Source organism: Salmo salar, chromosome 03 (assembly GCF_965601325.2).
Source record: "Salmo salar chromosome 03, fSalSal1, whole genome shotgun sequence".
Classification (NCBI taxonomy): Eukaryota; Metazoa; Chordata; class Actinopteri; order Salmoniformes; family Salmonidae; genus Salmo; species Salmo salar.
In genome coordinates this window covers 2,513,744-2,540,811 of record NC_138293.1, presented here as the reverse complement: position 1 = coordinate 2,540,811, position 27,068 = coordinate 2,513,744, and the positions used below count along the sequence as shown (strand labels likewise).

The 27,068-nt window shown below is 44.8% G+C and overlaps 2 protein-coding genes across 7 annotated transcripts in view; one reads left to right on the top strand and one right to left on the bottom strand.

Moving 5' to 3' along the window:
- Nucleotides 1-6,634, top strand: part of LOC106596239 (uncharacterized) — a 13,242-nt gene extending 6,608 nt beyond the window's left edge. For both annotated transcript variants that reach the window (XM_014187551.3, XM_014187548.3), the window contains exons 5-9: nt 658-768; nt 1,903-2,026; nt 3,843-4,620; nt 5,352-5,469; nt 5,616-6,634. In XM_014187551.3, coding sequence (XP_014043026.1) covers nt 658-768; nt 1,903-2,026; nt 3,843-4,620; nt 5,352-5,469; nt 5,616-6,197 — 1,713 coding nt within the window. In that variant the 3' untranslated portion in view covers nt 6,198-6,634. The remainder of the gene's footprint in view (nt 1-657; nt 769-1,902; nt 2,027-3,842; nt 4,621-5,351; nt 5,470-5,615) is intronic.
- On the bottom strand, nt 6,635-27,068 carry znf414 (zinc finger protein 414). 5 transcript variants are annotated; one of them, XR_006769034.2, is made up of 8 exons: nt 26,767-27,068; nt 26,441-26,549; nt 22,597-22,710; nt 19,668-19,773; nt 18,942-19,516; nt 17,259-17,326; nt 6,973-7,125; nt 6,635-6,827 (listed from the first exon to the last, which is right to left on the bottom strand). XR_006769034.2 is itself a non-coding variant. In XM_014187585.3 (8 exons), exons 1-7 carry the CDS (start codon nt 26,767-26,769, stop codon nt 7,030-7,032), a joined length of 1,071 nt encoding a protein of 356 aa, XP_014043060.3. In that variant the 5' UTR covers nt 26,770-27,068; the 3' UTR covers nt 6,635-6,827; nt 6,985-7,029. The 5 variants fall into 5 exon arrangements, 4 of the variants coding, with proteins under 4 accessions (XP_014043060.3, XP_045570350.2, XP_045570351.2 ...); XM_014187585.3 differs by having other exon boundaries at nt 6,985-7,125; XM_045714394.2 differs by lacking the exon at nt 17,259-17,326.

Sequence of the window (27,068 nt, the reverse complement as noted above, 5' to 3'; positions counted from 1 at the left end):
GTTTATAATCAAACCTTAGGTACCCTAATACGCAAATAAACGATACAATTTAAGACTGAGAATCGTTATTGTCTTTACCGGAGAAGAATACCAAAGAACGTGTTCTCATTCACGCGCTTGGAAACACTACAGCCAAAATGGGAGCCACCTAGAAAAAATACTATTTCTGTCTCATTTTTCAAAAAACCAGCCTGAAACTCTTTCTAAAGACTGACATCTAGTGGAAGCCATAGGAACTGCAATCGGGTATGATTTCGCCCTATTATAAAAGTGCCAACCGTTGAAATCAATGGTAGCATGATTTTTTTTGTTGGGGGGGAGAAATGGTTTGTTTGGGGTTTCGCCTCGGGAGGAGGGGCCTAGAATGTGGATCTTCTCGGGAGGAGGGGCCTAGAATGTGGATATTCTCGGGAGGAGGGGCCTAGAATGTGGATCTGTTCTGTTATACTCCGACATTATTTGTACAGTTTTAGAAACTTCAGAGTGTTTTCTATCCAAATCTACCAATTATATGCATATCCTAGCTTCTGTGCCTGAGTAGCAGGCAGTTTACTTTGGGCACGCTTTTCATCCGGACGTCAAAATACCGCCCCCTATCCCAAAGAAGTTTAAAGTATCATCTCTAACTAAGGTCCTAACTTTGACTCTGTCTGTCAGGTGGTGTTCCCGGTGGAGTATGGTCCTAACTTTGACTCATCGCTGCAAACTCTGGTGTGCCACTTCCTGTCTAGACTGGAGGAGCTGCTGCCGGTCCCAGACTTCAAACAGGTACACAGTTGGACAGCAGTGCTACAATGTCCGAATACCCATACTTGTGTTGTAAATGGAAGGCATTTTTAGTTATACGAAAATTGACTCATTTCAGCTCTTCATTCAGTAGAATTCACTACTGAGGAACAGTCTTTCCAGACAACAGCTGATGAGGGGAGGCGCTGTACCAAAATGAACTAATGGCAGGAATCAACACATTAGATTACGCGCTCTCAGGAGGAGGGGCCTAGAATAATGAGATTCTCGGGAGGAGGAGCCTAGTATCATGAGATTCTCGGGAGGAGGAGCCTAGTATCATGAGATTCTCGGGAGGAGGAGCCTAGTATCATGATATTCTCGGGAGGAGGAGCCTAGTATGAGATTCTCGGCAGGAGGAGCCTAGTATAATGAGATTCTCGGCAGGAGGAGGAGCCTAGAATGTGGAGATTCTCGGCAGGAGGAGGAGCCTAGAATGTGGAGATTCTCGGCAGGAGGAGGGGCCTAGAATGTGGAGATTCTCGGGAGGAGGAGGAGCCTAGAATGTTATGTGTTGCTTACTGCGTTTATTTCTACTAAACAGTATGTAGTATGATTCGTACACAGTAATAGTAGGCCAGACAGATTTGGGACATGGCCAGTGACACTGAGTTTTCAGATCAATGAGTAACACAAGGTAAGACTGGTCCGTTGTTCCTCTGAACAGTCCGGTGTCAAGATAAAATGATTATACAGGGTTGGAACAAATCATGGTTATTTCGAATAAACTGGGTAGTTCAAGCCCTGAATGCTGATTGGCTGACAGCTGTGATATATAAGACTGTATATTACCGATATGACAAATATTTTGACGTTGGGTAATCAGTTTATAACAGCAATAAGGCACCTCGGGGGTTTGTGGTATATGGCCAATATACCACGGCTAAGGGCTGTATCCAGGCACTCCGCATTGCGTCGTGCTTAAGAACAGCCCTTAGCCGTGGTATATTGGCCATATACCACACACCCCCGAGGTGCCTTATTGCTTACATGACAATTCATTTGTGTATGTAGAATAACTAAAACATTTACAAGCATTTCGCTACACCCACAATAACATCTGCTGAACGTGTGTATGTGACCAATACAATGTGATTTTTCTTTTTCTTTGTTCAGACTGCGTTGTTGATCAGTGCTGCCCCCTCTGTTCTGGAGGACTACATGCGCTGTGTCTCTCACGGAGAGGACCTGAAGTCTCTGCTACAGAACCAACACTGCCCCGGGAAGCTGCCCAAGAGCGGTAAGCCTCTGTCTGCAGTCCACATGGCAACCTTATTCCCTTTTATAATGCTCTACTGTTGACCAGGGTCCACGGGGTTCCGGTTAAAAGTAGTGTAATATAAAGGGAATAGGGTCCCAGTGTTGTAGTAGTGCACTATATAGGGTCCCAGTGTTGTAGTAGTGCACTATATAGGGTCCCAGTGTCGTAGTAGTGCACTATATAGGATCCCAGTGTCGTAGTAGTGCACTATATAGGGTCCCAGTGTCGTAGTAGTGCACTATATAGGGTCCCAGTGTCGTAGTAGGGCACTATATAGGGAATAGGGTCCCAGTGTTGTAGTAGGGCACTATATAGGGAATAGGGTCCCAGTGTTATAGTAGTGCACTATATAGGGTCCCAGTGTTGTAGTAGGGCACTATATAGGGAATAGGGTCATAGTAGTGTACTATATCGGGAATAGGATCCCAGTGTTGTAGTAGTGCACTATATAGGATCCCAGTGTCGTAGTAGTGCACTATATAGGATCCCAGTGTCGTAGTAGTGCACTATATAGGGTCCCAGTGTCGTAGTAGGGCACTATATAGGGTCCCAGTGTTGTAGTAGGGCACTATATAGGGTCCCAGTGTTGTAGTAGTGCACTATATAGGATCCCAGTGTCGTAGTAGTGCATTATATAGGGTCCCAGTGTCGTAGTAGTGCACTATATAGGGTCCCAGTGTCGTAGTAGGGCACTATATAGGGAATAGGGTCCCAGTGTTGTAGTAGGGCACTATATAGGGAATAGGGTCCCAGTGTTATAGTAGTGCACTATATAGGGTCCCAGTGTTGTAGTAGGGCACTATATAGGGAATAGGGTCATAGTAGTGTACTATATCGGGAATAGGATCCCAGTGTTGTAGTAGTGCACTATATAGGATCCCAGTGTCGTAGTAGTGCACTATATAGGATCCCAGTGTCGTAGTAGTGCACTATATAGGGTCCCAGTGTTGTAGTAGGGCACTATATAGGGTCCCAGTGTTGTAGTAGGGCACTATATAGGGTCCCAGTGTTGTAGTAGGGCACTATATAGGGTCCCGGTGTTGTAGTAGTGCACTATATAGGGTCCCAGTGTCGTAGTAGTGCAGTATATAGGGAATAGGGTCGTAGTAGGGCACTATATAGGGAATAGGGTCCCAGTGTTGTAGTAGTGCACTATATAGGGTCCCAGTGTTGTAGTAGTGCACTATATAGGGTCCCAGTGTTGTAGTAGTGCACTATATAGGGAATAGGGTCCCAGTGTTATAGTAGTGCACTATATAGGGAATAGGGTCCCAGTGTTGTAGTAGTGCACTATATAGGGTCCCAGTGTTGTAGTAGTGTACTATATCGGGAATAGGGTCCCAGTGTTGTAGTAGTGCACTATATAGGGTCCCAGTGTTGTAGTAGTGTACTATATCGGGAATAGGGTCCCAGTGTTGTAGTAGTGCACTATATAGGGTCCCAGTGTTGTAGTAGGGCACTATATAGGGTCCCGGTGTCGTAGTAGGGCACTATATAGGGTCCCGGTGTCGTAGTAGGGCACTATATAGGGAATAGGGTCCCTGTGTCGTAGTAGGGCACTATATAGGGAATAGGGTCCCAGTAGGGCACTATATAGGGAATAGGGTCCCAGTGTCGTAGTAGGGCACTATATAGGGTCCCGGTGTCGTAGTAGGGCACTATATAGGGAATAGGTGCCATTTGGGATGCATATTCTGTCTGACTGTTGAAGTGCTATAGCATTATATTTCACTAACCTATAGAATAATCACCTTTTCCCATCTTCTTTCCATTGGTCCTGGTTGTCGCCGTTCAGTTCCCTCGAGAACAGAGGACCGTCTCCTCGTCTCGTTATCCTTCCCTCCATCACTGAGACTGGCCAATGCCTCGCGCCACAGCGCCCGCGACAGCCCGCCCTTGGAGATCATGACTGACAGTTTGACCGGCCAATGGGTTGAGTCAAAAGCAAGTACGGATGATAGAATGACTGGAACAGAGTCAGTAGAAAGCCAAGGATCTGAAGGAAAAGATCAGCTGAAGGAGAGACCGAAACTAAGATTGAAGTCTGAGGAAGGAAGAGAAGCGGTTGTCTCTGAGCACCAATACTCCTTGAGCAGCGCTACAGCTGAACACGACTCGGCCCAGTCAACAACAACAACAACAACAACAGCAGCCTCCTCCTCCTCCTCCAGTGTGTCATCAGAGCAGCCGCGGCAACGAGTGGCTCACAAGTGTCCCCAATGTGGCCGTTGTTTCATCTACCTCTATGAGATGTTAGAGCACCAGAGACTTCACACGGGGGAGAATCCTTACAAGTGTTCCCAGTGCGGTAAGACTTTCAGAAGGTCCTCGGAGATGTCCACCCACCGTCGGACACAGTGCTCCAACGCCGCCTATGTCTGTATTAAATGTGGAAGCAGTTTTGAGTCGATCAGGGAGCGGATCAGACACCGGTGTAGTGGCGGTAGACGGGCCAGCGGTTCGGGTCAAGCGGGTCAGTTTGAGTGTCCGCAGTGTGGGAAAATCTTCAAGTGGCACAACTCGTTAAAAAAACACCTGGTAACCCACACCACTGACAAGGTCTTCAACTGCAGGTATATATTATACTGATATCCTATTGCTGTATGTGTAGTCCCAAATGGGACCCTATATATATATATAGTGTACTAGTTTTGACCAGGGCCCCCCATGTAGGGAATAGGGTGCCATTTGGGATACCCGTCTGTGATTCATGATTGTTGAGTACATGTTTTTTTTTTACTTGTACAGTCCCCCTGCCCTTCGGAAAGTTCTCTGTCCTGTAAGGTGAACAGTCAATAACTACATCCCAAATTACACCCTATTCAGGGCACTAGTTTTGACCAGAGATATCCATCTATCTCTATCTATCTATCTATATATATCTCTATCTATCTATATATATCTCTATCTATCTATATATATCTCTATCTATCTATATATATCTCTATCTATCTATATATATCTCTATCTATCTATATATATCTCTATCTATCTATATATATCTCTATCTATCTATATATCTCTATCTATCTATATATCTCTATCTATCATCTATCTATCTATCTATCTATCTCTATCTATCTATCTCTATCTATCTATCTCTATATCTATCTATCTCTATCTATCTATCTCTATATCTCTATCTATCTATCTCTATATATCTCTATATATCTCTATCTATATCTCTATCTATCTATATCTATATCTCTATCTATCTATCTCTATCTATCTCTATCTATATCTATCTATCTGGAATAGACTGTAATTTAGCACACAGACAATCTGCTAACCTATGTATTGCCAGGTACTGTGGGGAGGGACCATTCCCAGGCGTGGCGGAGCTGAGGGCCCACCAGAAGGCCCACGGTGCAGAAGACAAACCCTACAAGTGTAAACAGTGTGGAAAGGGCTTCAGCTCACAGGTATTGATTAGTAAAACCACCGAATCTAGAGGTTAACCCTGATTTCAGACAAGAAAAACGCTGTATGTTGTTATTATTATACTAAAACGGTTGAGACGACTAATATTATTATAAAATTGTCTTTTTAATGAAATGATTTCATTTAGGTCTGGCAGAATAACCACGAGCAACGCCACTCCCAAGAGAGGTCCAAGATCTGCTCCAGCTGTGGAAAGGCCTTCAGGTGCAAAGGAGACCTGAAGCTCCACATGCGAACTCACACCGGCGAGAGACCGTACCAATGCACCTACTGCGCCAAGCGGTTCTCTGTGAACGGAAACCTCACGATACACATCAGGACTCACACGGGGGAGAAACCTTTCCTCTGCTCCGACTGCGGCAAGGCCTTCTGCTCTGCAGGAGAGCTACAGATCCACAGGAGAACACACACTGGGGAGAGACCGTACAAGTGCACCGTCTGCGAGAAAGGTTTCACCATGGCCAGTAAGGTCACGCTTCACATGCGCGTACATACAGGAGTACGGCCTTACATCTGCCACGAGTGTGGTAAGGCATTCTCACGCGGTGCGGAGTTGAAGAAACACGTTCTGAATCACACTGGGGTGAGACCGTACCCATGTCATCTCTGTTCTAAGACCTACACCTGTCTGAATCACCTGAAGAGACATTTAAAGACTCACTCTGGCTCCCAGTCGTTGGATATGAGCAGTGGCTCGACTGTAGTATAATGGACCACTTGGCGGAGGAAATGCATATAGCCCTTATTTAAACACGATGTTGTCGATTTTTTTTATAAAATGTTTTTATTTTCTAACGACTGCTTTATGCTAGTTGTAAGGCGCGGTGGTTAAAAGTCGACCGAGTTTCATTACTTTTTGTTTAATGTCAGGACGAGGAAGTGGAATGTTTTTTTTTTTTTTTTGCTGCTGTAGAGTTGCGCCTGGGAACATTTTGTCTTAATGTCACCAGCTTGCTGCAGCAGATGGTGATTTGTTGAAATTTCACATGCCGAGTTTTCAACTTTATCAGCGTTGCCTATCAAAGTCAGAACTATAATTTGTGGTCCTTCCCAACCAATCTAGTTACGAGGGGGTGTGATGTTGTCAATACATTTTCTGCACATACAAAAAAAAAAAACAAAAAAAAAATCGCTTGAATACCATGATCAAGTTTAATTATGTTTATTGAAATGAATCACTTTTCACAGGAAAATAAAAAAAAAAGGTGATGAAACTAGTTCCACTAACGCCATATTATTGAACGGTCCTCTCTCGTGTGGGCGTGGAGTCAGAGACAGGTGTAGGTGTTGGCCTCCGTAGCTGAAGACACTTTAGTCTGTGAAGAGGGCACATGGCCGTCTAAAAATGAAGAGGACCGAGTGAGACGAGGCAACACACGCACACACACACCAAATCAGTCCTTATTAACCAAAGGATCCCTCAAATGTTACAGCATAGACGATGGGATTTACTAGACAACAGAGGCTATAATAGACAGTGGTACCCGTGTCGTTACCAGGCCTGGCAGCAGGGCTCTTGTGTTGGCCCTTGATGTGGGCAGTCATCTCCTTCCTGTTTGGGGTGGAGTGGCCACACTGGACACAGCTGTAGCGCCCCTTGGTGTGTTTCCATAGAATACGGCCGTTGAAGGATTGACCTGGAGGGAAGAGGTGTAACTCTGTACATTAACCATGGTCCAATCCCAAAATGGACTCCTAGACCCTTGGGGAGGAGCTGAGGGTGTAAACATGGTAGGTAGTAGCTGCCCTTTGCTCTCTGATAGGCTTAGGTAGAAGTTACACCAATCAAATCCTCTCACATCTCCCTAAGGGGTAGGGTCTAGTGGTCCATATTGTTAACACGTGGGATAGTGGTTTCAGATTGATGTAAGGTCAAAGCATGTGTAGCCTAAAAAGCACAAGGTTTTTGACAAGGGCGGGCGGGGTGGGAAAGTGGAAGCTGGTGAACATGAATCAACATTGAAGTGAAGGCAGCCAGACAGCAAAGCCACAAGCCCTCAGCCCTGTACTACTTGAAAGCCACAAGCCCTCAGCCCTGTACTACTTGAAAGCCACAAGCCCTCAGCCCTGTACTACTTGAAAGCCACAAGCCCTCAGCCCTGTACTACTTGAAAGCCACAAGCCCTCAGCCCTGTACTACTTGAAAGCCACAAGCCCTCAGCCCTGTACTACTTGAAAGCCACAAGCCCTCAGCCCTGTACTACTTGAAAGCCACAAGCCCTCAGCCCTGTACTACTTGAAAGCCACAAGCCCTCAGCCCTGTACTACTTGAAAGCCACAATGAACCTATAGCTCTTCACATCACAGACCTCTACTAAAAGGAAGTCGGCGCTTGGGCACAGACAGGGGCCTTGTTCAGTAGGTACCAGATGGAACGAGAGATAGTATGATAAAGAACGCTCATCTGCATGTTCTGTAGACAAAGGTTTTACGTTAACGGACCCAGACATCTGAATGGTAGTTAATCCTTAAAAAGTCTAATATCAATCTAAGTAACAATAATAAATCCAAAATCTGTCAGTTTAAGCTATAGATATCAGTCTTTTGCTTGGGCTGCATCTCTCAATCCACCACATATACGCCGATGTCGGGCCTTCTGCATCTGCGGTGGAAGAGCTCTAGAGTGGTGTTTGTCAGATCATGTATTCTCTCTCACAGGTGTCTGAAAGGTTTGGCCTAAAAAAACTCAAGTGTCACAAGGACTCGGAGGGTTTTTGTGCCAACAAAAATGAGGGGTTAAATATGTGTCCAAATAAAACCATATTTCCTGAGCTTTCATATACAGAGCATTTGGAAAGTATTCAGACACCTTGGCTTTTTCCACGTTACGTTACAGCCTCATTCTAAAACGGATTAAATAGTTTTCCCCCCCCCCCCCCTCATCAATCTACACACAATACCCCATAATGACAAAGCAAAAACAGGTTTATAGAATTTTTTGCAAAAGTATTAAAAATAAAGTTATGTAGACCCTTCACTCAGAACTTTGTTGAAGCACTTTTGGCAGCGATTACAGCCTCGAGTCTTCTTGGGTACGACGCTACAAGCTTGGCAACACCTGTATTTTGGGGAGTTTCTCTCATTCTTCTCTGCAGATCCTCTCAATCTCTGTCAGGTTGGATGGGGAGCATCGCTACTTTCAGGTCTCTCCAGAGATGTTCGCTCGGGTTCAAGTCTGGGCATTTTTTGTTGTTGCCAGTTCTGAATGTGTTATTCTATATCGGCTATAGTTATATATATATATATAGTTATATATATAGTTATATATTTATAGTCTTAGACTTTTAGAGGTTAATACCCCTGCTGGTGAAAGCATACACACCTTGCTGTGTCAGTGAATCTGGGAGTTGGACAGGTTGAATGATGGATTGGTTAGGTGATTGGTTAGGCCGGGGCAGGAAAAGGGAAGCCAAGTCAGCAGGAAGGGGAGGAAGCCAATAACGCAGGTTAGCATTGGAGGAAGAAGCAGGAGAATTCCATTGGATATGACCAGAGGGCAGTTTAGTGGTCTCTCTCTCTCTCTGGTTGTGTGTTTAGTGGTCTCTCTCTCTCTCTCTCTCTCTAGTTGTGTGTTTAGTGGTCTCTCTCTCTCTCTCTCTCTAGTTGTGTGTTTAGTGGTCTCTCTCTCTCTCTCTCTCTCTAGTTGTGTGTTTAGTGGTCTCTCTCTCTCTCTCTCTCTAGTTGTGTGTTTAGTGGTCTCTCTCTCTCTCTCTCTCTAGTTGTGTGTTTAGTGGTCTCTCTCTCTCTCTCTCTAGTTGTGTGTTTAGTGGTCTCTCTCTCTCTCTCTCTAGTTGTGTGTTTAGTGGTCTCTCTCTCTCTCTCTCTCTAGTTGTGTGTTTAGTGGTCTCTCTCTCTCTCTAGTTGTGTGTTTAGTGGTCTCTCTCTCTCTCTCTCTCTCTAGTTGTGTGTTTGGTGGTCTCTCTCTCTCTCTCTCTCTAGTTGTGTGTTTAGTGGTCTCTCTCTCTCTCTCTCTAGTTGTGTGTTTAGTGGTCTCTCTCTCTCTCTCTCTAGTTGTGTGTTTAGTGGTCTCTCTCTCTCTCTCTCTCTCTCTCTAGTTGTGTGTTTAGTGGTCTCTCTCTCTCTCTCTCTCTCTCTCTAGTTGTGTGTTTAGTGGTCTCTCTCTCTCTCTCTCTCTCTCTCTAGTTGTGTGTTTAGTGGTCTCTCTCTCTCTCTCTAGTTGTGTGTTTAGTGGTCTCTCTCTCTCTCTCTCTAGTTGTGTGTTTAGTGGTCTCTCTCTCTCTCTCTCTAGTTGTGTGTTTAGTGGTCTCTCTCTCTCTCTCTCTCTCTAGTTGTGTGTTTAGTGGTCTCTCTCTCTCTCTCTCTCTCTAGTTGTGTGTTTAGTGGTCTCTCTCTCTCTCTCTCTCTCTAGTTGTGTGTTTAGTGGTCTCTCTCTCTCTCTCTCTCTCTAGTTGTGTGTTTAGTGGTCTCTCTCTCTCTCTCTCTCTCTAGTTGTGTGTTTAGTGGTCTCTCTCTCTCTCTCTAGTTGTGTGTTTAGTGGTCTCTCTCTCTCTCTCTAGTTGTGTGTTTAGTGGTCTCTCTCTCTCTCTCTCTCTAGTTGTGTGTTTAGTGGTCTCTCTCTCTCTCTCTCTCTAGTTGTGTGTTTAGTGGTCTCTCTCTCTCTCTCTCTCTAGTTGTGTGTTTAGTGGTCTCTCTCTCTCTCTCTCTCTAGTTGTGTGTTTAGTGGTCTCTCTCTCTCTCTCTCTCTAGTTGTGTGTTTAGTGGTCTCTCTCTCTCTCTCTCTAGTTGTGTGTTTAGTGGTCTCTCTCTCTCTCTCTCTAGTTGTGTGTTTAGTGGTCTCTCTCTCTCTCTCTCTAGTTGTGTGTTTAGTGGTCTCTCTCTCTCTCTCTCTCTCTAGTTGTGTGTTTAGTGGTCTCTCTCTCTCTCTCTCTCTAGTTGTGTGTTTAGTGGTCTCTCTCTCTCTCTCTCTCTAGTTGTGTGTTTAGTGGTCTCTCTCTCTCTCTCTCTCTAGTTGTGTGTTTAGTGGTCTCTCTCTCTCTCTCTCTCTAGTTGTGTGTTTAGTGGTCTCTCTCTCTCTCTAGTTGTGTGTTTAGTGGTCTCTCTCTCTCTCTCTCTAGTTGTGTGTTTAGTGGTCTCTCTCTCTCTCTCTCTCTCTCTCTCTCACTTGTGTTTAGTGGTCTCTCTCTCTCTCTCTCTAGTTGTGTGTTTAGTGGTCTCTCTCTCTCTCTCTCTAGTTGTGTGTTTAGTGGTCTCTCTCTCTCTCTCTCTCTAGTTGTGTGTTTAGTGGTCTCTCTCTCTCTCTCTCTCTAGTTGTGTGTTTAGTGGTCTCTCTCTCTCTCTCTCTCTAGTTGTGTGTTTAGTGGTCTCTCTCTCTCTCTCTAGTTGTGTGTTTAGTGGTCTCTCTCTCTCTCTAGTTGTGTGTTTAGTGGTCTCTCTCTCTCTCTCTCTCTAGTTGTGTGTTTAGTGGTCTCTCTCTCTCTCTAGTTGTGTGTTTAGTGGTCTCTCTCTCTCTCTCTCTCTCTCTCTCTAGTTGTGTGTTTAGTGGTCTCTCTCTCTCTCTCTCTCTAGTTGTGTGTTTAGTGGTCTCTCTCTCTCTCTCTCTCTCTCTCTCTAGTTGTGTGTTTAGTGGTCTCTCTCTCTCTCTAGTTGTGTGTTTAGTGGTCTCTCTCTCTCTCTAGTTGTGTGTTTAGTGGTCTCTCTCTCTCTCTAGTTGTGTGTTTAGTGGTCTCTCTCTCTAGTTGTGTGTTTAGTGGTCTCTCTCTCTCTCTAGTTGTGTGTTTAGTGGTCTCTCTCTCTCTCTCTAGTTGTGTGTTTAGTGGTCTCTCTCTCTCTCTAGTTGTGTGTTTAGTGGTCTCTCTCTCTCTCTCTCTCTAGTTGTGTGTTTAGTGGTCTCTCTCTCTCTCTCTCTCTAGTTGTGTGTTTAGTGGTCTCTCTCTCTCTCTCTCTCTAGTTGTGTGTTTAGTGGTCTCTCTCTCTCTCTCTCTCTAGTTGTGTGTTTAGTGGTCTCTCTCTCTCTCTCTCTCTAGTTGTGTGTTTAGTGGTCTCTCTCTCTCTCTCTCTCTCTCTAGTTGTGTGTTTAGTGGTCTCTCTCTCTCTCTCTCTCTCTAGTTGTGTGTTTAGTGGTCTCTCTCTCTCTCTCTCTCTCTAGTTGTGTGTTTAGTGGTCTCTCTCTCTCTCTCTCTAGTTGTGTGTTTAGTGGTCTCTCTCTCTCTCTCTCTAGTTGTGTGTTTAGTGGTCTCTCTCTCTCTCTAGTTGTGTGTTTAGTGGTCTCTCTCTCTCTCTCTCTCTAGTTGTGTGTTTAGTGGTCTCTCTCTCTCTCTCTCTCTAGTTGTGTGTTTAGTGGTCTCTCTCTCTCTCTCTAGTTGTGTGTTTAGTGGTCTCTCTCTCTCTCTAGTTGTGTGTTTAGTGGTCTCTCTCTCTCTCTCTCTCTAGTTGTGTGTTTAGTGGTCTCTCTCTCTCTCTAGTTGTGTGTTTAGTGGTCTCTCTCTCTCTCTCTCTCTAGTTGTGTGTTTAGTGGTCTCTCTCTCTCTCTCTCTCTCTCTCTCTCTCTAGTTGTGTGTTTAGTGGTCTCTCTCTCTCTCTAGTTGTGTGTTTAGTGGTCTCTCTCTCTCTCTAGTTGTGTGTTTAGTGGTCTCTCTCTCTCTCTAGTTGTGTGTTTAGTGGTCTCTCTCTCTAGTTGTGTGTTTAGTGGTCTCTCTCTCTCTCTAGTTGTGTGTTTAGTGGTCTCTCTCTCTCTCTCTAGTTGTGTGTTTAGTGGTCTCTCTCTCTCTCTCTAGTTGTGTGTTTAGTGGTCTCTCTCTCTCTCTAGTTGTGTGTTTAGTGGTCTCTCTCTCTCTCTCTCTAGTTGTGTGTTTAGTGGTCTCTCTCTCTCTCTCTCTCTAGTTGTGTGTTTAGTGGTCTCTCTCTCTCTCTAGTTGTGTGTTTAGTGGTCTCTCTCTCTCTCTCTCTCTCTAGTTGTGTGTTTAGTGGTCTCTCTCTCTCTTTCTAGTTGTGTGTTTAGTGGTCTCTCTCTCTCTCTCTCTCTCTCTCTCTCTAGTTGTGTGTTTGGTGGTCTCTCTCTCTCTCTCTCTCTCTCTAGTTGTGTGTTTAGTGGTCTCTCTCTCTCTCTCTCTCTAGTTGTGTGTTTAGTGGTCTCTCTCTCTCTCTCTCTCTCTAGTTGTGTGTTTAGTGGTCTCTCTCTCTCTCTCTCTCTCTAGTTGTGTGTTTAGTGGTCTCTCTCTCTCTCTAGTTGTGTGTTTAGTGGTCTCTCTCTCTCTCTCTCTCTCTCGTTGTGTGTTTAGTGGTCTCTCTCTCTCTCTCTCTCTAGTTGTGTGTTTAGTGGTCTCTCTCTCTCTCTCTCTCTAGTTGTGTGTTTAGTGGTCTCTCTCTCTCTAGTTGTGTGTTTAGTGGTCTCTCTCTCTCTCTCTCTCTAGTTGTGTGTTTAGTGGTCTCTCTCTCTCTCTCTAGTTGTGTGTTTAGTGGTCTCTCTCTCTCTCTCTCTAGTTGTGTGTTTAGTGGTCTCTCTCTCTCTCTCTCTAGTTGTGTGTTTAGTGGTCTCTCTCTCTCTCTCTCTCTAGTTGTGTGTTTAGTGGTCTCTCTCTCTCTCTCTCTCTAGTTGTGTGTTTAGTGGTCTCTCTCTCTCTCTCTAGTTGTGTGTTTAGTGGTCTCTCTCTCTCTCTCTCTAGTTGTGTGTTTAGTGGTCTCTCTCTCTCTCTCTCTCTCTAGTTGTGTGTTTAGTGGTCTCTCTCTCTCTCTAGTTGTGTGTTTAGTGGTCTCTCTCTCTCTCTAGTTGTGTGTTTAGTGGTCTCTCTCTCTCTCTCTAGTTGTGTGTTTAGTGGTCTCTCTCTCTCTCGTTGTGTGTTTAGTGGTCTCTCTCTCTCTCTCTCTAGTTGTGTGTTTAGTGGTCTCTCTCTCTCTCTCTCTCTCTAGTTGTGTGTTTAGTGGTCTCTCTCTCTCTCTCTAGTTGTGTGTTTAGTGGTCTCTCTCTCTCTCTCTCTCTAGTTGTGTGTTTAGTGGTCTCTCTCTCTCTCTCTCTCTAGTTGTGTGTTTAGTGGTCTCTCTCTCTCTCTCTCTCTAGTTGTGTGTTTAGTGGTCTCTCTCTCTCTCTCTCTCTAGTTGTGTGTTTAGTGGTCTCTCTCTCTCTCTCTCTCTAGTTGTGTGTTTAGTGGTCTCTCTCTCTCTCTCTCTCTCTCTAGTTGTGTGTTTAGTGGTCTCTCTCTCTCTCTCTCTCTCTAGTTGTGTGTTTAGTGGTCTCTCTCTCTCTCTAGTTGTGTGTTTAGTGGTCTCTCTCTCTCTCTCTCTAGTTGTGTGTTTAGTGGTCTCTCTCTCTCTCTAGTTGTGTGTTTAGTGGTCTCTCTCTCTCTCTAGTTGTGTGTTTAGTGCTCTCTCTCTCTCTCTAGTTGTGTGTTTAGTGGTCTCTCTCTCTCTCTCTAGTTGTGTGTTTAGTGGTCTCTCTCTCTCTCTAGTTGTGTGTTTAGTGGTCTCTCTCTCTCTCTCTCTCTAGTTGTGTGTTTAGTGGTCTCTCTCTCTCTCTCTCTCTCTCTAGTTGTGTGTTTAGTGGTCTCTCTCTCTCTCTAGTTGTGTGTTTAGTGGTCTCTCTCTCTCTCTAGTTGTGTGTTTAGTGGTCTCTCTCTCTCTCTAGTTGTGTGTTTAGTGGTCTCTCTCTCTCTCTAGTTGTGTGTTTAGTGGTCTCTCTCTCTCTCTCTAGTTGTGTGTTTAGTGGTCTCTCTCTCTCTCTCTCTCTAGTTGTGTGTTTAGTGGTCTCTCTCTCTCTCTAGTTGTGTGTTTAGTGGTCTCTCTCTCTCTCTCTCTCTCTAGTTGTGTGTTTAGTGGTCTCTCTCTCTCTCTCTCTAGTTGTGTGTTTAGTGGTCTCTCTCTCTCTTTCTAGTTGTGTGTTTAGTGGTCTCTCTCTCTCTCTCTCTCTCTCTCTCTCTCTCTAGTTGTGTGTTTGGTGGTCTCTCTCTCTCTCTCTCTCTCTCTCTAGTTGTGTGTTTAGTGGTCTCTCTCTCTCTCTCTCTCTAGTTGTGTGTTTAGTGGTCTCTCTCTCTCTCTCTCTCTCTAGTTGTGTGTTTAGTGGTCTCTCTCTCTCTCTCTCTCTCTAGTTGTGTGTTTAGTGGTCTCTCTCTCTCTCTAGTTGTGTGTTTAGTGGTCTCTCTCTCTCTCTCTCTCTCTCGTTGTGTGTTTAGTGGTCTCTCTCTCTCTCTCTCTCTAGTTGTGTGTTTAGTGGTCTCTCTCTCTCTCTCTCTCTAGTTGTGTGTTTAGTGGTCTCTCTCTCTCTCTCTAGTTGTGTGTTTAGTGGTCTCTCTCTCTCTCTCTCTCTAGTTGTGTGTTTAGTGGTCTCTCTCTCTCTCTCTAGTTGTGTGTTTAGTGGTCTCTCTCTCTCTCTCTCTAGTTGTGTGTTTAGTGGTCTCTCTCTCTCTCTCTCTAGTTGTGTGTTTAGTGGTCTCTCTCTCTCTCTCTCTCTAGTTGTGTGTTTAGTGGTCTCTCTCTCTCTCTCTCTCTAGTTGTGTGTTTAGTGGTCTCTCTCTCTCTCTCTAGTTGTGTGTTTAGTGGTCTCTCTCTCTCTCTCTCTAGTTGTGTGTTTAGTGGTCTCTCTCTCTCTCTCTCTCTCTAGTTGTGTGTTTAGTGGTCTCTCTCTCTCTCTAGTTGTGTGTTTAGTGGTCTCTCTCTCTCTCTAGTTGTGTGTTTAGTGGTCTCTCTCTCTCTCTCTAGTTGTGTGTTTAGTGGTCTCTCTCTCTCTCGTTGTGTGTTTAGTGGTCTCTCTCTCTCTCTCTCTAGTTGTGTGTTTAGTGGTCTCTCTCTCTCTCTCTCTCTCTAGTTGTGTGTTTAGTGGTCTCTCTCTCTCTCTCTAGTTGTGTGTTTAGTGGTCTCTCTCTCTCTCTCTCTCTAGTTGTGTGTTTAGTGGTCTCTCTCTCTCTCTCTCTCTCTAGTTGTGTGTTTAGTGGTCTCTCTCTCTCTCTCTCTCTAGTTGTGTGTTTAGTGGTCTCTCTCTCTCTCTCTCTCTAGTTGTGTGTTTAGTGGTCTCTCTCTCTCTCTCTCTCTAGTTGTGTGTTTAGTGGTCTCTCTCTCTCTCTCTCTCTCTCTAGTTGTGTGTTTAGTGGTCTCTCTCTCTCTCTCTCTCTCTAGTTGTGTGTTTAGTGGTCTCTCTCTCTCTCTAGTTGTGTGTTTAGTGGTCTCTCTCTCTCTCTCTCTAGTTGTGTGTTTAGTGGTCTCTCTCTCTCTCTAGTTGTGTGTTTAGTGGTCTCTCTCTCTCTCTAGTTGTGTGTTTAGTGGTCTCTCTCTCTCTCTCTCTAGTTGTGTGTTTAGTGGTCTCTCTCTCTCTCTCTAGTTGTGTGTTTAGTGGTCTCTCTCTCTCTCTAGTTGTGTGTTTAGTGGTCTCTCTCTCTCTCTCTCTCTAGTTGTGTGTTTAGTGGTCTCTCTCTCTCTCTCTCTCTCTCTAGTTGTGTGTTTAGTGGTCTCTCTCTCTCTCTAGTTGTGTGTTTAGTGGTCTCTCTCTCTCTCTAGTTGTGTGTTTAGTGGTCTCTCTCTCTCTCTAGTTGTGTGTTTAGTGGTCTCTCTCTCTCTCTAGTTGTGTGTTTAGTGGTCTCTCTCTCTCTCTAGTTGTGTGTTTAGTGGTCTCTCTCTCTCTCTAGTTGTGTGTTTAGTGGTCTCTCTCTCTCTCTCTCTCTCTAGTTGTGTGTTTAGTGGTCTCTCTCTCTCTCTCTCTCTCTCTAGTTGTGTGTTTAGTGGTCTCTCTCTCTCTCTAGTTGTGTGTTTAGTGGTCTCTCTCTCTCTCTAGTTGTGTGTTTAGTGGTCTCTCTCTCTCTCTAGTTGTGTGTTTAGTGGTCTCTCTCTCTCTCTAGTTGTGTGTTTAGTGGTCTCTCTCTCTCTCTAGTTGTGTGTTTAGTGGTCTCTCTCTCTCTCTCTCTCTCTCTAGTTGTGTTTAGTGGTCTCTCTCTCTCTCTAGTTGTGTGTTTAGTGGTCTCTCTCTCTCTCTAGTTGTGTGTTTAGTGGTCTCTCTCTCTCTCTCTCTCTCTCTCTCTCTAGTTGTGTGTTTAGTGGTCTCTCTCTCTCTCTCTAGTTGTGTGTTTAGTGGTCTCTCTCTCTCTCTCTCTAGTTGTGTGTTTAGTGGTCTCTCTCTCTCTCTAGTTGTGTGTTTAGTGGTCTCTCTCTCTCTCTCTCTCTCTCTCTCTAGTTGTGTGTTTAGTGGTCTCTCTCTCTCTCTCTCTAGTTGTGTGTTTAGTGGTCTCTCTCTCTCTCTAGTTGTGTGTTTAGTGGTCTCTCTCTCTCTCTCTCTAGTTGTGTGTTTAGTGGTCTCTCTCTCTCTAGTTGTGTGTTTAGTGGTCTCTCTCTCTCTAGTTGTGTGTTTAGTGGTCTCTCTCTCTCTAGTTGTGTGTTTAGTGGTCTCTCTCTCTCTCTAGTTGTGTGTTTAGTGGTCTCTCTCTCTCTCTCTAGTTGTGTGTTTAGTGGTCTCTCTCTCTCTCTCTAGTTGTGTGTTTAGTGGTCTCTCTCTCTCTCTCTCTCTCTAGTTGTGTGTTTAGTGGTCTCTCTCTCTCTCTCTCTCTAGTTGTGTGTTTAGTGGTCTCTCTCTCTCTCTCTCTAGTTGTGTGTTTAGTGGTCTCTCTCTCTCTCTCTAGTTGTGTGTTTAGTGGTCTCTCTCTCTCTCTCTCTAGTTGTGTGTTTAGTGGTCTCTCTCTCTCTCTCTCTAGTTGTGTGTTTAGTGGTCTCTCTCTCTCTCTCTCTCTCTCTAGTTGTGTGTTTAGTGGTCTCTCTCTCTCTCTCTCTCTAGTTGTGTGTTTAGTGGTCTCTCTCTCTCTAGTTGTGTTTAGTGTGTAGTTGTTTCTCCACGTCTCACCTGTGCTCCATCTCTAGATAACCTGTGACTGGCTGGAGGAGAGGCCCATCTGTGACTTAGAGGAGCGTCTGGCAGGACACGATAAAAACACAGTTCAATCAGCAAGTCGGTCTGTCTGTCTCATCCAGGGATCTCCAACAGGACAAGCCTGGTGGTCCCAGATCTGTTTAGCCCCAACTCCTATGGTCGTTGCAGTTGACTATAGCACAAACAGACCTGGGACCAGGCTAAAATAGGACTACTATTCAACGTGAACTGACACGGCCGTGAAATCCAAGCAACTTCTGAACGAAAATGTTCAATATATATATATTTACTCATGGTAGGAGTGGTCTGAAAGAGACTTCTTACGACCTTAATGCCCAAAAACATTCAGGAGATACAGCACCAGTCAAAAGATTGGACACACCTTCTCATTCCAGGGTTTTTACTTTATTTTTTTAATATTTTCTACATTGTAGAATAATAGTGAAGACATCAAAACTATGAAATAACACATATGGAATCATGGAGTAACCAGAAGAAAAAAAAAGTGTTAAATTAAAATAGATTTTGTTTTTGAGATTCTTCAAAATAGCCTTTACCTTGAGGGACAGCTTTACACACTCTTTATTTACTACATGATTCCATATGTGTTATTTCATAGTTTGAATGTTTTCACTATTATTCTACAATGTAGAAAATAGTAGAAAATAAAGCAAAAACCCTTGAATGAGAAGGTGTTGTAACCCTTTTTGACCGGTAATGTAGACGTGCTCAGAGGTGACCCGTTTTGTCCAACCCTACGATATCCATACTTTCATCAGCGGGAAATAAAATAGTTGAGTTTGATATAATTTAATACTTTTTTCACATTGTAGCTTAGACCCTATTTTACATCATCATCATCATCATCATCATCATCATCATCGGAGGAGTTTTGTGTTGTTCCCACCATCTGATCGCATTATTTTGAATATAGGGTGGGTGTCATGTTTTGGCTGATACATGTACTAACAAAAAAAATGGGAATAAAATTACAATTTCAACCTTCAAAATGGAGATGTTGACTTGAACGGGAATATCGTTTGTTTTAATTGATACTGTCAATCCTCCGTAGGAAAACCTATTGAAATCATACAACGAGAAAACAACAGACATTTAACGGGTTGGTTGACCGGCGGCCATCATGAGCAGTGATTGTAATTTGTAATTCGATGTACCAGATAAAACACAGCGGTCTGGAGGGAGGGGTCATTTCAGAGAGATGGACCCCTACAGACCGCTGCGTTTTAGATGGGGGGGGGGGGGGTCCATCTCTCTGATTGAAATGGCCCCCATCATCCTGTATTCAAGAGAAAGTCTCGACCACAACACAACCGCCTCCGATTACATAAAATAGGGTCTAATCTTCAACATAATTATGCAAAAACTGTTTTTTAACAAATCATAGTTCACATATTTAGATAATTGATGTTAAAAGTTAAACTTTTTTTAATTTTATATATATATATATATATGAGTTTGACAACCCTGTTTTTAAAGCTTTTAAGTGATATCAACTCAACACGGACGGGTCAACGTGGAGCACCGATCTCTCCTAAAAAAACAGGCCTGCGGTCGAAAAAAAAGAAATCAAATAGAAATGCCAACATTTCTTAACCCTGAGATTCAACCAAACAAGCTGACTGTTATTATATTCACCTTGATTCTTCCTCCAGCGAGCGTTCGAGACGGGCGCGGTGGAGGTTTGGGGTGGCGTAGAGGAAGCTAGAGCAGAAGGGACGGGCCTGGGAGATCTCTGTTGCTGTAGCGCCGATCCAGAAACTTCCAGTGGAGATTGAAGGTACTGTGAGAAGGAACCGAAAGATCCCTCGGGGAGCTGCTCTGTGAGGCTTGGGGGCTGGGCGACTGACAATCCACCACCACCAACACCTCCCTCCTGGAGGGAGGAAGCCCCAGGGAGCAAGGCCGAGTTGAGGTCCAGGCCGAGGAGAGATCCATCCTCCGGGGGCTGGTAAGGGGAGGGAGCCAGGGCAGAGAGATGTTCAGACCCAGTGGACTCAGGGATAGGGTGAGAGGGCTCGGACTCCATGGGCTCTTGCTGCTGTGGGGTCTCCTGGTCTGTAGCCATGGGAACGGCAGCGTCGGGGTCAGGGTCAGGCATGACCTCTGCCTGCTCGCCAGCCTTGGCCTTGCTCTTAGCCACCTTAGCGCAGGTGTGGAGATGTTTGAGGAGGGCACGGTAGGAGCGCAGCTTGGACCGACAACTCTGACACCTGGTAGAGAGAAAGAGGGGAATCATTTACGGGTTGGGAAGCAAGACAATCATCACACTTGTCAGAGGGACATCTGGAGAATGACGAGTCTCTTCGTGTGTACACACACACACACACACACACACACACACACACACACACAGATACCTACAGGAAGTACGTGTTGGGTTTGTGGTGCTGTCTCATGTGTTCCATCAGATGTTGCATGCTGGGAAAGGAGCCGTTGCAGCCGATAGAGGAGCAGAGGAAAACTTTACCTGAGAGGAGGGCGAGAGACGGTGAGAACATTTGATATTAAACTGATTATGGCTGGAGGGAAAATATCTTTCAAATCGGGCGTAAAGGTCAAAATTGGAAGTAAGCATACGCCAATTAAAAACACCTAGTTTTCTGAGCGATCTTTCGAATTATTAGGACGTGTAAACACCTTAAAAAAACATCGGTATTCCAGCTGTTGATTTGATCTGCGCCAGCCAACCTCCCCCCTCCAGGTGGAGCGCCAGCCAGCCTCCCCCCTCCAGGTGGAGCGCCAGCCAGCCTCCCCCCTCCAGGTGGAGCGCCAGCCAGCCTCCCCCCTCCAGGTGGAGCGCCAGCCAGCCTCCCCCCTCCAGGTGGAGCGCCAGCCAGCCTCCCCCCTCCAGGTGGAGCGCCAGCCAGCCTCCCCCCTCCAGGTGGAGCGCCAGCCAGCCTCCCCCCTCCAGGTGCAGCTCCCCCTCATGTGCGAGTCAAGTGAGTTCGGTAAAAACAATGTATATATCATAAAATCGTTTCCACACCAACTTTTCAAGATGGTGGATAGCCTGTCTTTTCCTCGGATCAGTGTTTGTAGCTGAAAAACTTTTAGTGGATTTTCGTCTCCATTTACCTTCGTTTCTTCTGGCTGTGAACACACTGGACAATAGTGTAATATTGTAAACAGAGCTATTAATACAAAACAGGTCTGCTGAAACCTTTAAGGCCTATTTGGATATACCTGGGCACCCTATCCTGCACCGGGGCATTATCTGAGCGGACTCCTGCTGCTTTCATCCTTCCACTTGACATTGTGCCTTGGATGTTTTTGGACTACTGTCCAACTTGAACTCCACTTGGATTGACTCTTTTGGACTTTCCACCGACCTGTCCTGGAAACTAGATCCCCTCCAAGGTGCTTCTCTGCTGGCTATCATCCTGGAAACTAGATCCCTCCAAGATGCTTCTCTGCTGGCTATCATCCTGGAAACTACATCCCCTCCAAGGTGCTTCTCTGCTGGCTATCATCCTGGAAACTACATCCCCTCCAAGGTGCTTCTCTGCTGGCTATCATCCTGGAAACTACATCCCCTCCAAGGTGCTTCTCTGCTGGCTATCATCCTGGAAACTACATCCCCTCCAAGGTGCTTCTCTGCTGGCTATCATCCTGGAAACTACATCCCCTCCAAGGTGCTTCTCTGCTGGCTATCATCCTGGAAACTACATCCCCTCCAAGATGCTTCTCTGTGGGTCCTGGTGCTGGCTGGGTTCTAGTCTGTGGTTGGGTTTATTGTGGGTCCTGGTGCTGGCTGGGTTCTAGTCTGTGGTTGGGTTTATTGTGGGTCCTGGTGCTGGCTGGGTTCTAGTCTGTGGTTGGGTTTATTGTGGGTCCTGGTGCTGGCTGGGTTCTAGTCTGTGGTTGGGTTTATTGTGGGTCCTGGTGCTGGCTGGGTTCTAGTCTGTGGTTGGGTTTATTGTGGGTCCTGGTGCTGGCTGGGTTCTAGTCTGTGGTTGGGTTTATTGTGGGTCCTAGTGCTGGCTGGGTTCTAGTCTGTGGTTGGGTTTATTGTGGGTCCTAGTGCTGGCTGGGTTCTAGTCTGTGGTTGGGTTTACTGTGGGTCCTAGTGCTGGCTGGGTTCTAGTCTGTGGTTGGGTTTACTGTGGGTCCTAGTGCTGGCTGGGTTCTAGTCTGTGGTTGGGTTTACTGTGGGTCCTAGTGCTGGCTGGGTTCTAGTCTGTGGTTGGGTTTATTGTGGGTCCTAGTGCTGGCTGGGTTCTAGTCTGTGGTTGGGTTTATTGTGGGTCCTGGTGCTGGCTGGGTTCTAGTCTGTGGTTGGGTTTATTGTGGGTCCTGGTGCTGGCTGGGTTCTAGTCTGTGGTTGGGTTTATTGTGGGTCCTGGTGCTGGCTGGGTTCTAGTCTGTGGTTGGGTTTATTGTGGGTCCTAGTGCTGGCTGGGTTCTAGTCTGTGGTTGGGTTTATTGTGGGTCCTAGTGCTGGCTGGGTTCTAGTCTGTGGTTGGGTTTACTGTGGGTCCTAGTGCTGGCTGGGTTCTAGTCTGTGGTTGGGTTTATTGTGGGTCCTGGTGCTGGCTGGGTTCTAGTCTGTGGTTGGGTTTATTGTGGGTCCTAGTGCTGGCTGGGTTCTAGTCTGTGGTTGGGTTTATTGTGGGTCCTAGTCCTGGCTGGGTTCTAGTCTGTGGTTGGGTTTATTGTGGGTCCTGGTGCTGGCTGGGTTCTAGTCTGTGGTTGGGTTTATTGTGGGTCCTGGTGCTGGCTGGGTTCTAGTCTGTGGTTGGGTTTATTGTGGGTCCTGGTGCTGGCTGGGTTCTAGTCTGTGGTTGGGTTTATTGTGGGTCCTAGTGCTGGCTGGGTTCTAGTCTGTGGTTGGGTTTACTGTGGGTCCTAGTGCTGGCTGGGTTCTAGTCTGTGGTTGGGTTTATTGTGGGTCCTGGTGTTTCGTTTTTGCGTCTTTTACTTTCAGTAAGGTACACCAGCTGAAAATACAATCTTGTTGGTTATGGAAAAAGATATTTCACAGCAGTTTAGATGGTACGATGATTCTGTACACAATACTTGCTTGTTTTATCACATTAACTTTAATTATGAGAACTAATAGAATTTCATCAACCAGGAAACAACAAGAGCGATTTCTGCATAGTGCAGCTTTAATCCGACTATAATAATTGTAACTGTCCTCAGTGATGGTTTTTTTTTTTTTGTATCATCACACACACACGCAGCAGTTCAGATACTTCTGAGTCTGACCTTTATCCAACAAGTAAATCTTTATTCATAAAACCATGTCTCCTCCCAGATCCAGGAAGTGTGTTGTATTCTATGAGCTTACCTGGGAGGGACTGAGTAGGGATGTGATTCTGGTGGTCCTTGATGTGTTTGGCCAGGCTGTCTGTGTCCGTGTAGACACGATGGCAACCATATAACGTGCATGTTATTCTCTGACCTATAGAGAGAGGAAACACAACAGCTTTCTTGTTTTAAATGTTTTAAACAGTTGCGGTCGATAAATATTGTTCAGTGACAACACGCTTGTGGATTCCGTTTACACACAGGTGTTCGGAGACGCAGATAGCAAATTAAACACAGGCAGTCTTCTCCCTGTTTCCCGTAAACAAGCGCTGTAGCGTGTAAATATGGCCGTGTGAGAACCCTAACCCTATAAAAAAAAAAAAAGGTTTTTAGTAATTTAAACCTTTTTTTAAAAAAAATATTTCTCACTAATATGAAAGATACTTTTGGTCATGTAGTGTATGTGGACACCGGCTCGTCCAACATCTCATTCCAAAATCATGGGTATTAATATGGAGTTGGTCCCCCCCTTTGCTGCTATAACAGCCTCCACTCTTCTGGGAAGGCTTTCCACTAGATGTTGGAACATTGCTGCTATAACAGCCTCCACTCTTCTGGGAAGACTTTCCACTAGATGTTGGAACATTGCTGCGGGGACTTGCTTCCATTCAGCCACAGGAGCATTAGTGAGGTCGAGTGCTGATGTTGGGGGGTAAAAGGGGTAAAAGTATTTTTTTTTTTTAAGATTTCCCTTCAGTAGAACTAAGGGACCAAGCCCGAGCCATCAAAAACAGCACATTTTTTCTAAATACTTACTTTTCTGCTCACTAGCTGTACAAGGAAATACCAAGTACTAAACAGTTGTGCAAACTTGTGCACTATCCAGGTACCATCTCTGCTGATCTTGTCTGCCAATAACGTTCTCTGTACCTAAAACACAGCTGGTGACAGCTTGAGAGACGTCTCGTCCAACAAAAACGCCAACAGTGTGATTTATTTAGTTATAAAAAAAAAAAATGTGATACCATCAATTCAATCTGTAAGATAACTCCAAACTTGACTTATAGAACGCAGCAACCTTAGCTGGCTAGCTAAAACAAGTAGACCTGTTGCTAGCTAGCAGGAGCAAATAGCTTAATCACTAGCTATAGGCCAAGTATTGTAAAGCTAATACAGTCAACAAGGCAGGGGTGTATTCATTATGCCGATTCTGTTGCAAAACATTTAGCAACAGAATCCGTTTATTCCAAAATGGGAAAACGCGGCCCCCTCCCCATTTTGTTCCATTTGGTTCCTAAACAACAAACGGTTTCCGTAATGAATATGCCTCCATGACTCACTAATTTCATTCATGCTGACAAATAAGAAATGGCACATTTATCAATAGGTCTAGTTTTCAGGAAGATGCAGAGCACCCTGCATCTATCAGGTGGCATCTTCCCTGTGGCTCAGTTGGTAGAGCATGGTGTTTGACTAAAATGTAAATGTAAAAATGTTAAGAGCGCTGGGCCAGTAACCAGAAGGCTGCTGGATCAAATCCCTGAGCTGACAAGTTAAAAATCTGTCGTTCTGCCCCTGAGCAAGGCAGTTAACCCACTGTTCCTCGGACACCGAAGATGTGGATGTCGACTATAGCAGCCCCCCCGCACCGCTCTGATTCAGAAGGGTTGGGTTAAATGCAGAACACACATTTCAGTTGAATACATTCAGTTGGATGACTGACTTGGTATCCCCCATTTTCCATTCTGTAGCCTAGTTGTAATTTTAGAATCAGAATATAGAATCAGTTTGACGAGGTGAAAAACAGATTGTTTTACTATTATTGTTTTCGATGGTGCCCAAGGTTGATTGCTCTGCTATTCTATTAGCAATTTAGCGTTGTTTTTTTAATGTGGATTATTATTTTTTTGAGTAGCTAATCAATCTTGTCATTCTGAATGTCAACGTTGAAATCAGTTAAAGAAATTGGACTTTCATGCCATCGACAAAGTAGCGCTGTTTGTTTTCGACCCTGCTCTCTCCTTCAATTCTTTTTGGAGAACATCTCCCGCCGAGGACCCTCGCTCACTACATCTGGACAGAAAAATGAATCCATGCATTCATTTTGTTCAAGAATTGATTATGTGAACACAGTACTTGCAAAATCAATTCACAAACTACAGCTCTTCCCCCCCAAAAAAAGTGCCTCTAGGACTGAGCCACGAATAAACCAGTCTGTCCACATCGCCCCCGTCCAGCTCATCTACGTCGGCTACCTTTTCCTCAAGAGATTGACTACACAATTATCCTTGTCTACAAAGCCCTAAATGACATCGGACCCGCATACCTACTCTCCCCCTGACCCTCCATGCACCCTACATTCAAGCTCTGCCAAACTGCGCCACCTCCACACACTTTACATCCATGCCCCCCAGGACCAGTCTCCTCCCTGCCCCCCAGGACCAGTCTCCTCCAGTCATGTGTTGCTGCCATGCTGTGTTGCTGCCATGCTGTGTTGCTGCCATGCTGTGTTGCTGCCATGCTGTGTTGCTGCCATGCTGTGTTGCTGCCATGCTGTGTCGTGTTGGTGTCTTAGGTCTCTCTTGTCATGTGTGTTCTTGTCATATATTTTTTATTTTATTTATTTTTAATCCCAGTCCCCACAGGAGACCTTTTGTTAGGCCGTCATTGAAAATCAGAATTTGTTCTTACCTGACTTGCCTAGTTAGATAAAGGTTAAAAGTTCTGACCCCTCCCAGACGGTAGTGTGAGGTCCCAAAGCGTCATCACATGGTATTGTTACTTTGACACAAGCATCGCTACGTTGTGTCGAATCCGTAGTTATTTGAAAACTGCATCGGAACGTCAGATGGTGACATGCAGTTCGAACGAGTCAGTATTTTCTCTTTACTGCCTTGCGAGTCATGATTATTTTTTTTCACCCCCCCCCCCCCCCCCCAGAGTGACTCGTTCATTTCACCTGCTGTATACACTGGGTAGACTGGACACATTTTTCGGATAAAAAAAACTAGTTCATTGCATATGCCGTGGAGCCAAGTTTCATAAATATTACCATATGTCCCAACTACTTGTTGTAGTTTTTTAGTAAATAAATAAAAATAAAAAAAACTGGCATTATTTTAGTGCATTTTTCACCCTGTCAGCACCAACTCTCCTTCCCAACATCCTATTCCCAGTTTATTGTTCTATGTCACAATGCCCGCTTCTCTATTGTTGACAATGAGACAGGGAAACGCTGCTGGAGCTCCCCCCATTGTTTTCATATGGAGAGAGGCATGCTGGTATATTTCGACAAATATCAAACAATGTGTATATTTATCAGGATAATCTCCTCTTTCTAATTACATAAAGTTGGGCAGCGTAATCTGCTGTCATCGATCGCTAGACCAGAACTAGTCCAAATTGTCACTGGTTTCCTACTTCCTTGTTACGCAGACATCAGCACTACTGGCACTATCGAGGTGCGGATGTTTACTTTCTACACGAGTTGTTACTTTTCAGTTTCGTTTCAAAAACCTGTTGGTAGTTGGAAAATAAAAAAGGGATACCTTTTGTTGTTGTGCCATTTCGGGCGAAATTGAACTCTAAGCATCACTCCAGTGAGAAGAGGCTCTGTAAACGTTTAATGCCATTAATTTACTATGATGACCTCGCTACTGTTCCAGCTCAGCCAACTTTCTCTTTGTCCATTTTTCAGCCTCGGATGAATTTGACTCGTTCAATTATCCAAATTAAAATGAAAGAAATTGAGTCGAACAATTCGTTCTTTAAAAATAGCCTAACTTCCCACGACGGAGCTCCGGGAAACTCCGTTATCAAATCATCTCATCCCTATTAAATTAGCGTTAGTTAATAGTATAAAATGTGTAGTTGTTACATGAAACCTTGGGTTGTGTTGGCAGCAGCAGGCTGCTGCAGTAGTGGTGGTGCAGAGGCCATCCCAGTAGACAGGTCAGTGTTGGGAGAAGACGACAGCAGTCTCACTAGTTCAGACTACCTAAAACAAATTAATCCACGCTGTTATATCAATATAACGTTAGGTTATGCATGTTTAATTTAATTATATTCATTTAACTATATTCATTCCATGGCTAGCTAACCAGGCAGAACCAGACACTTTTCGCTAGCTAGCTTATATTAGCTAAACATAATAAAATATAAACTACCGAAATGATTATCTAGCTATGTAAACCAGACAAATAACTCTTACCATTGCCGATTACGATTATTCATCTTAGTCGTTGACCATTTTTACGAGAAAGAAGGAAAAACGTTTTGAAGTGTTGATCGGTTTCTTTACCAGCGACGTTACAAAACAAAAGTACTTCCGGGTTACGGAATATCGGAAATGTTCAGCAACAACAAAAACTCCCCAAATAATTTCGTTAAAAGTGTCGTTGACACAGTGGCGATTTTAGCATGTAAATAAAACAATGTTAGATGCATGCCAGCAAAGACACTAAACAATACATGACCTGCAGTATAACGGTGACAAGCGGTGACCAACACACT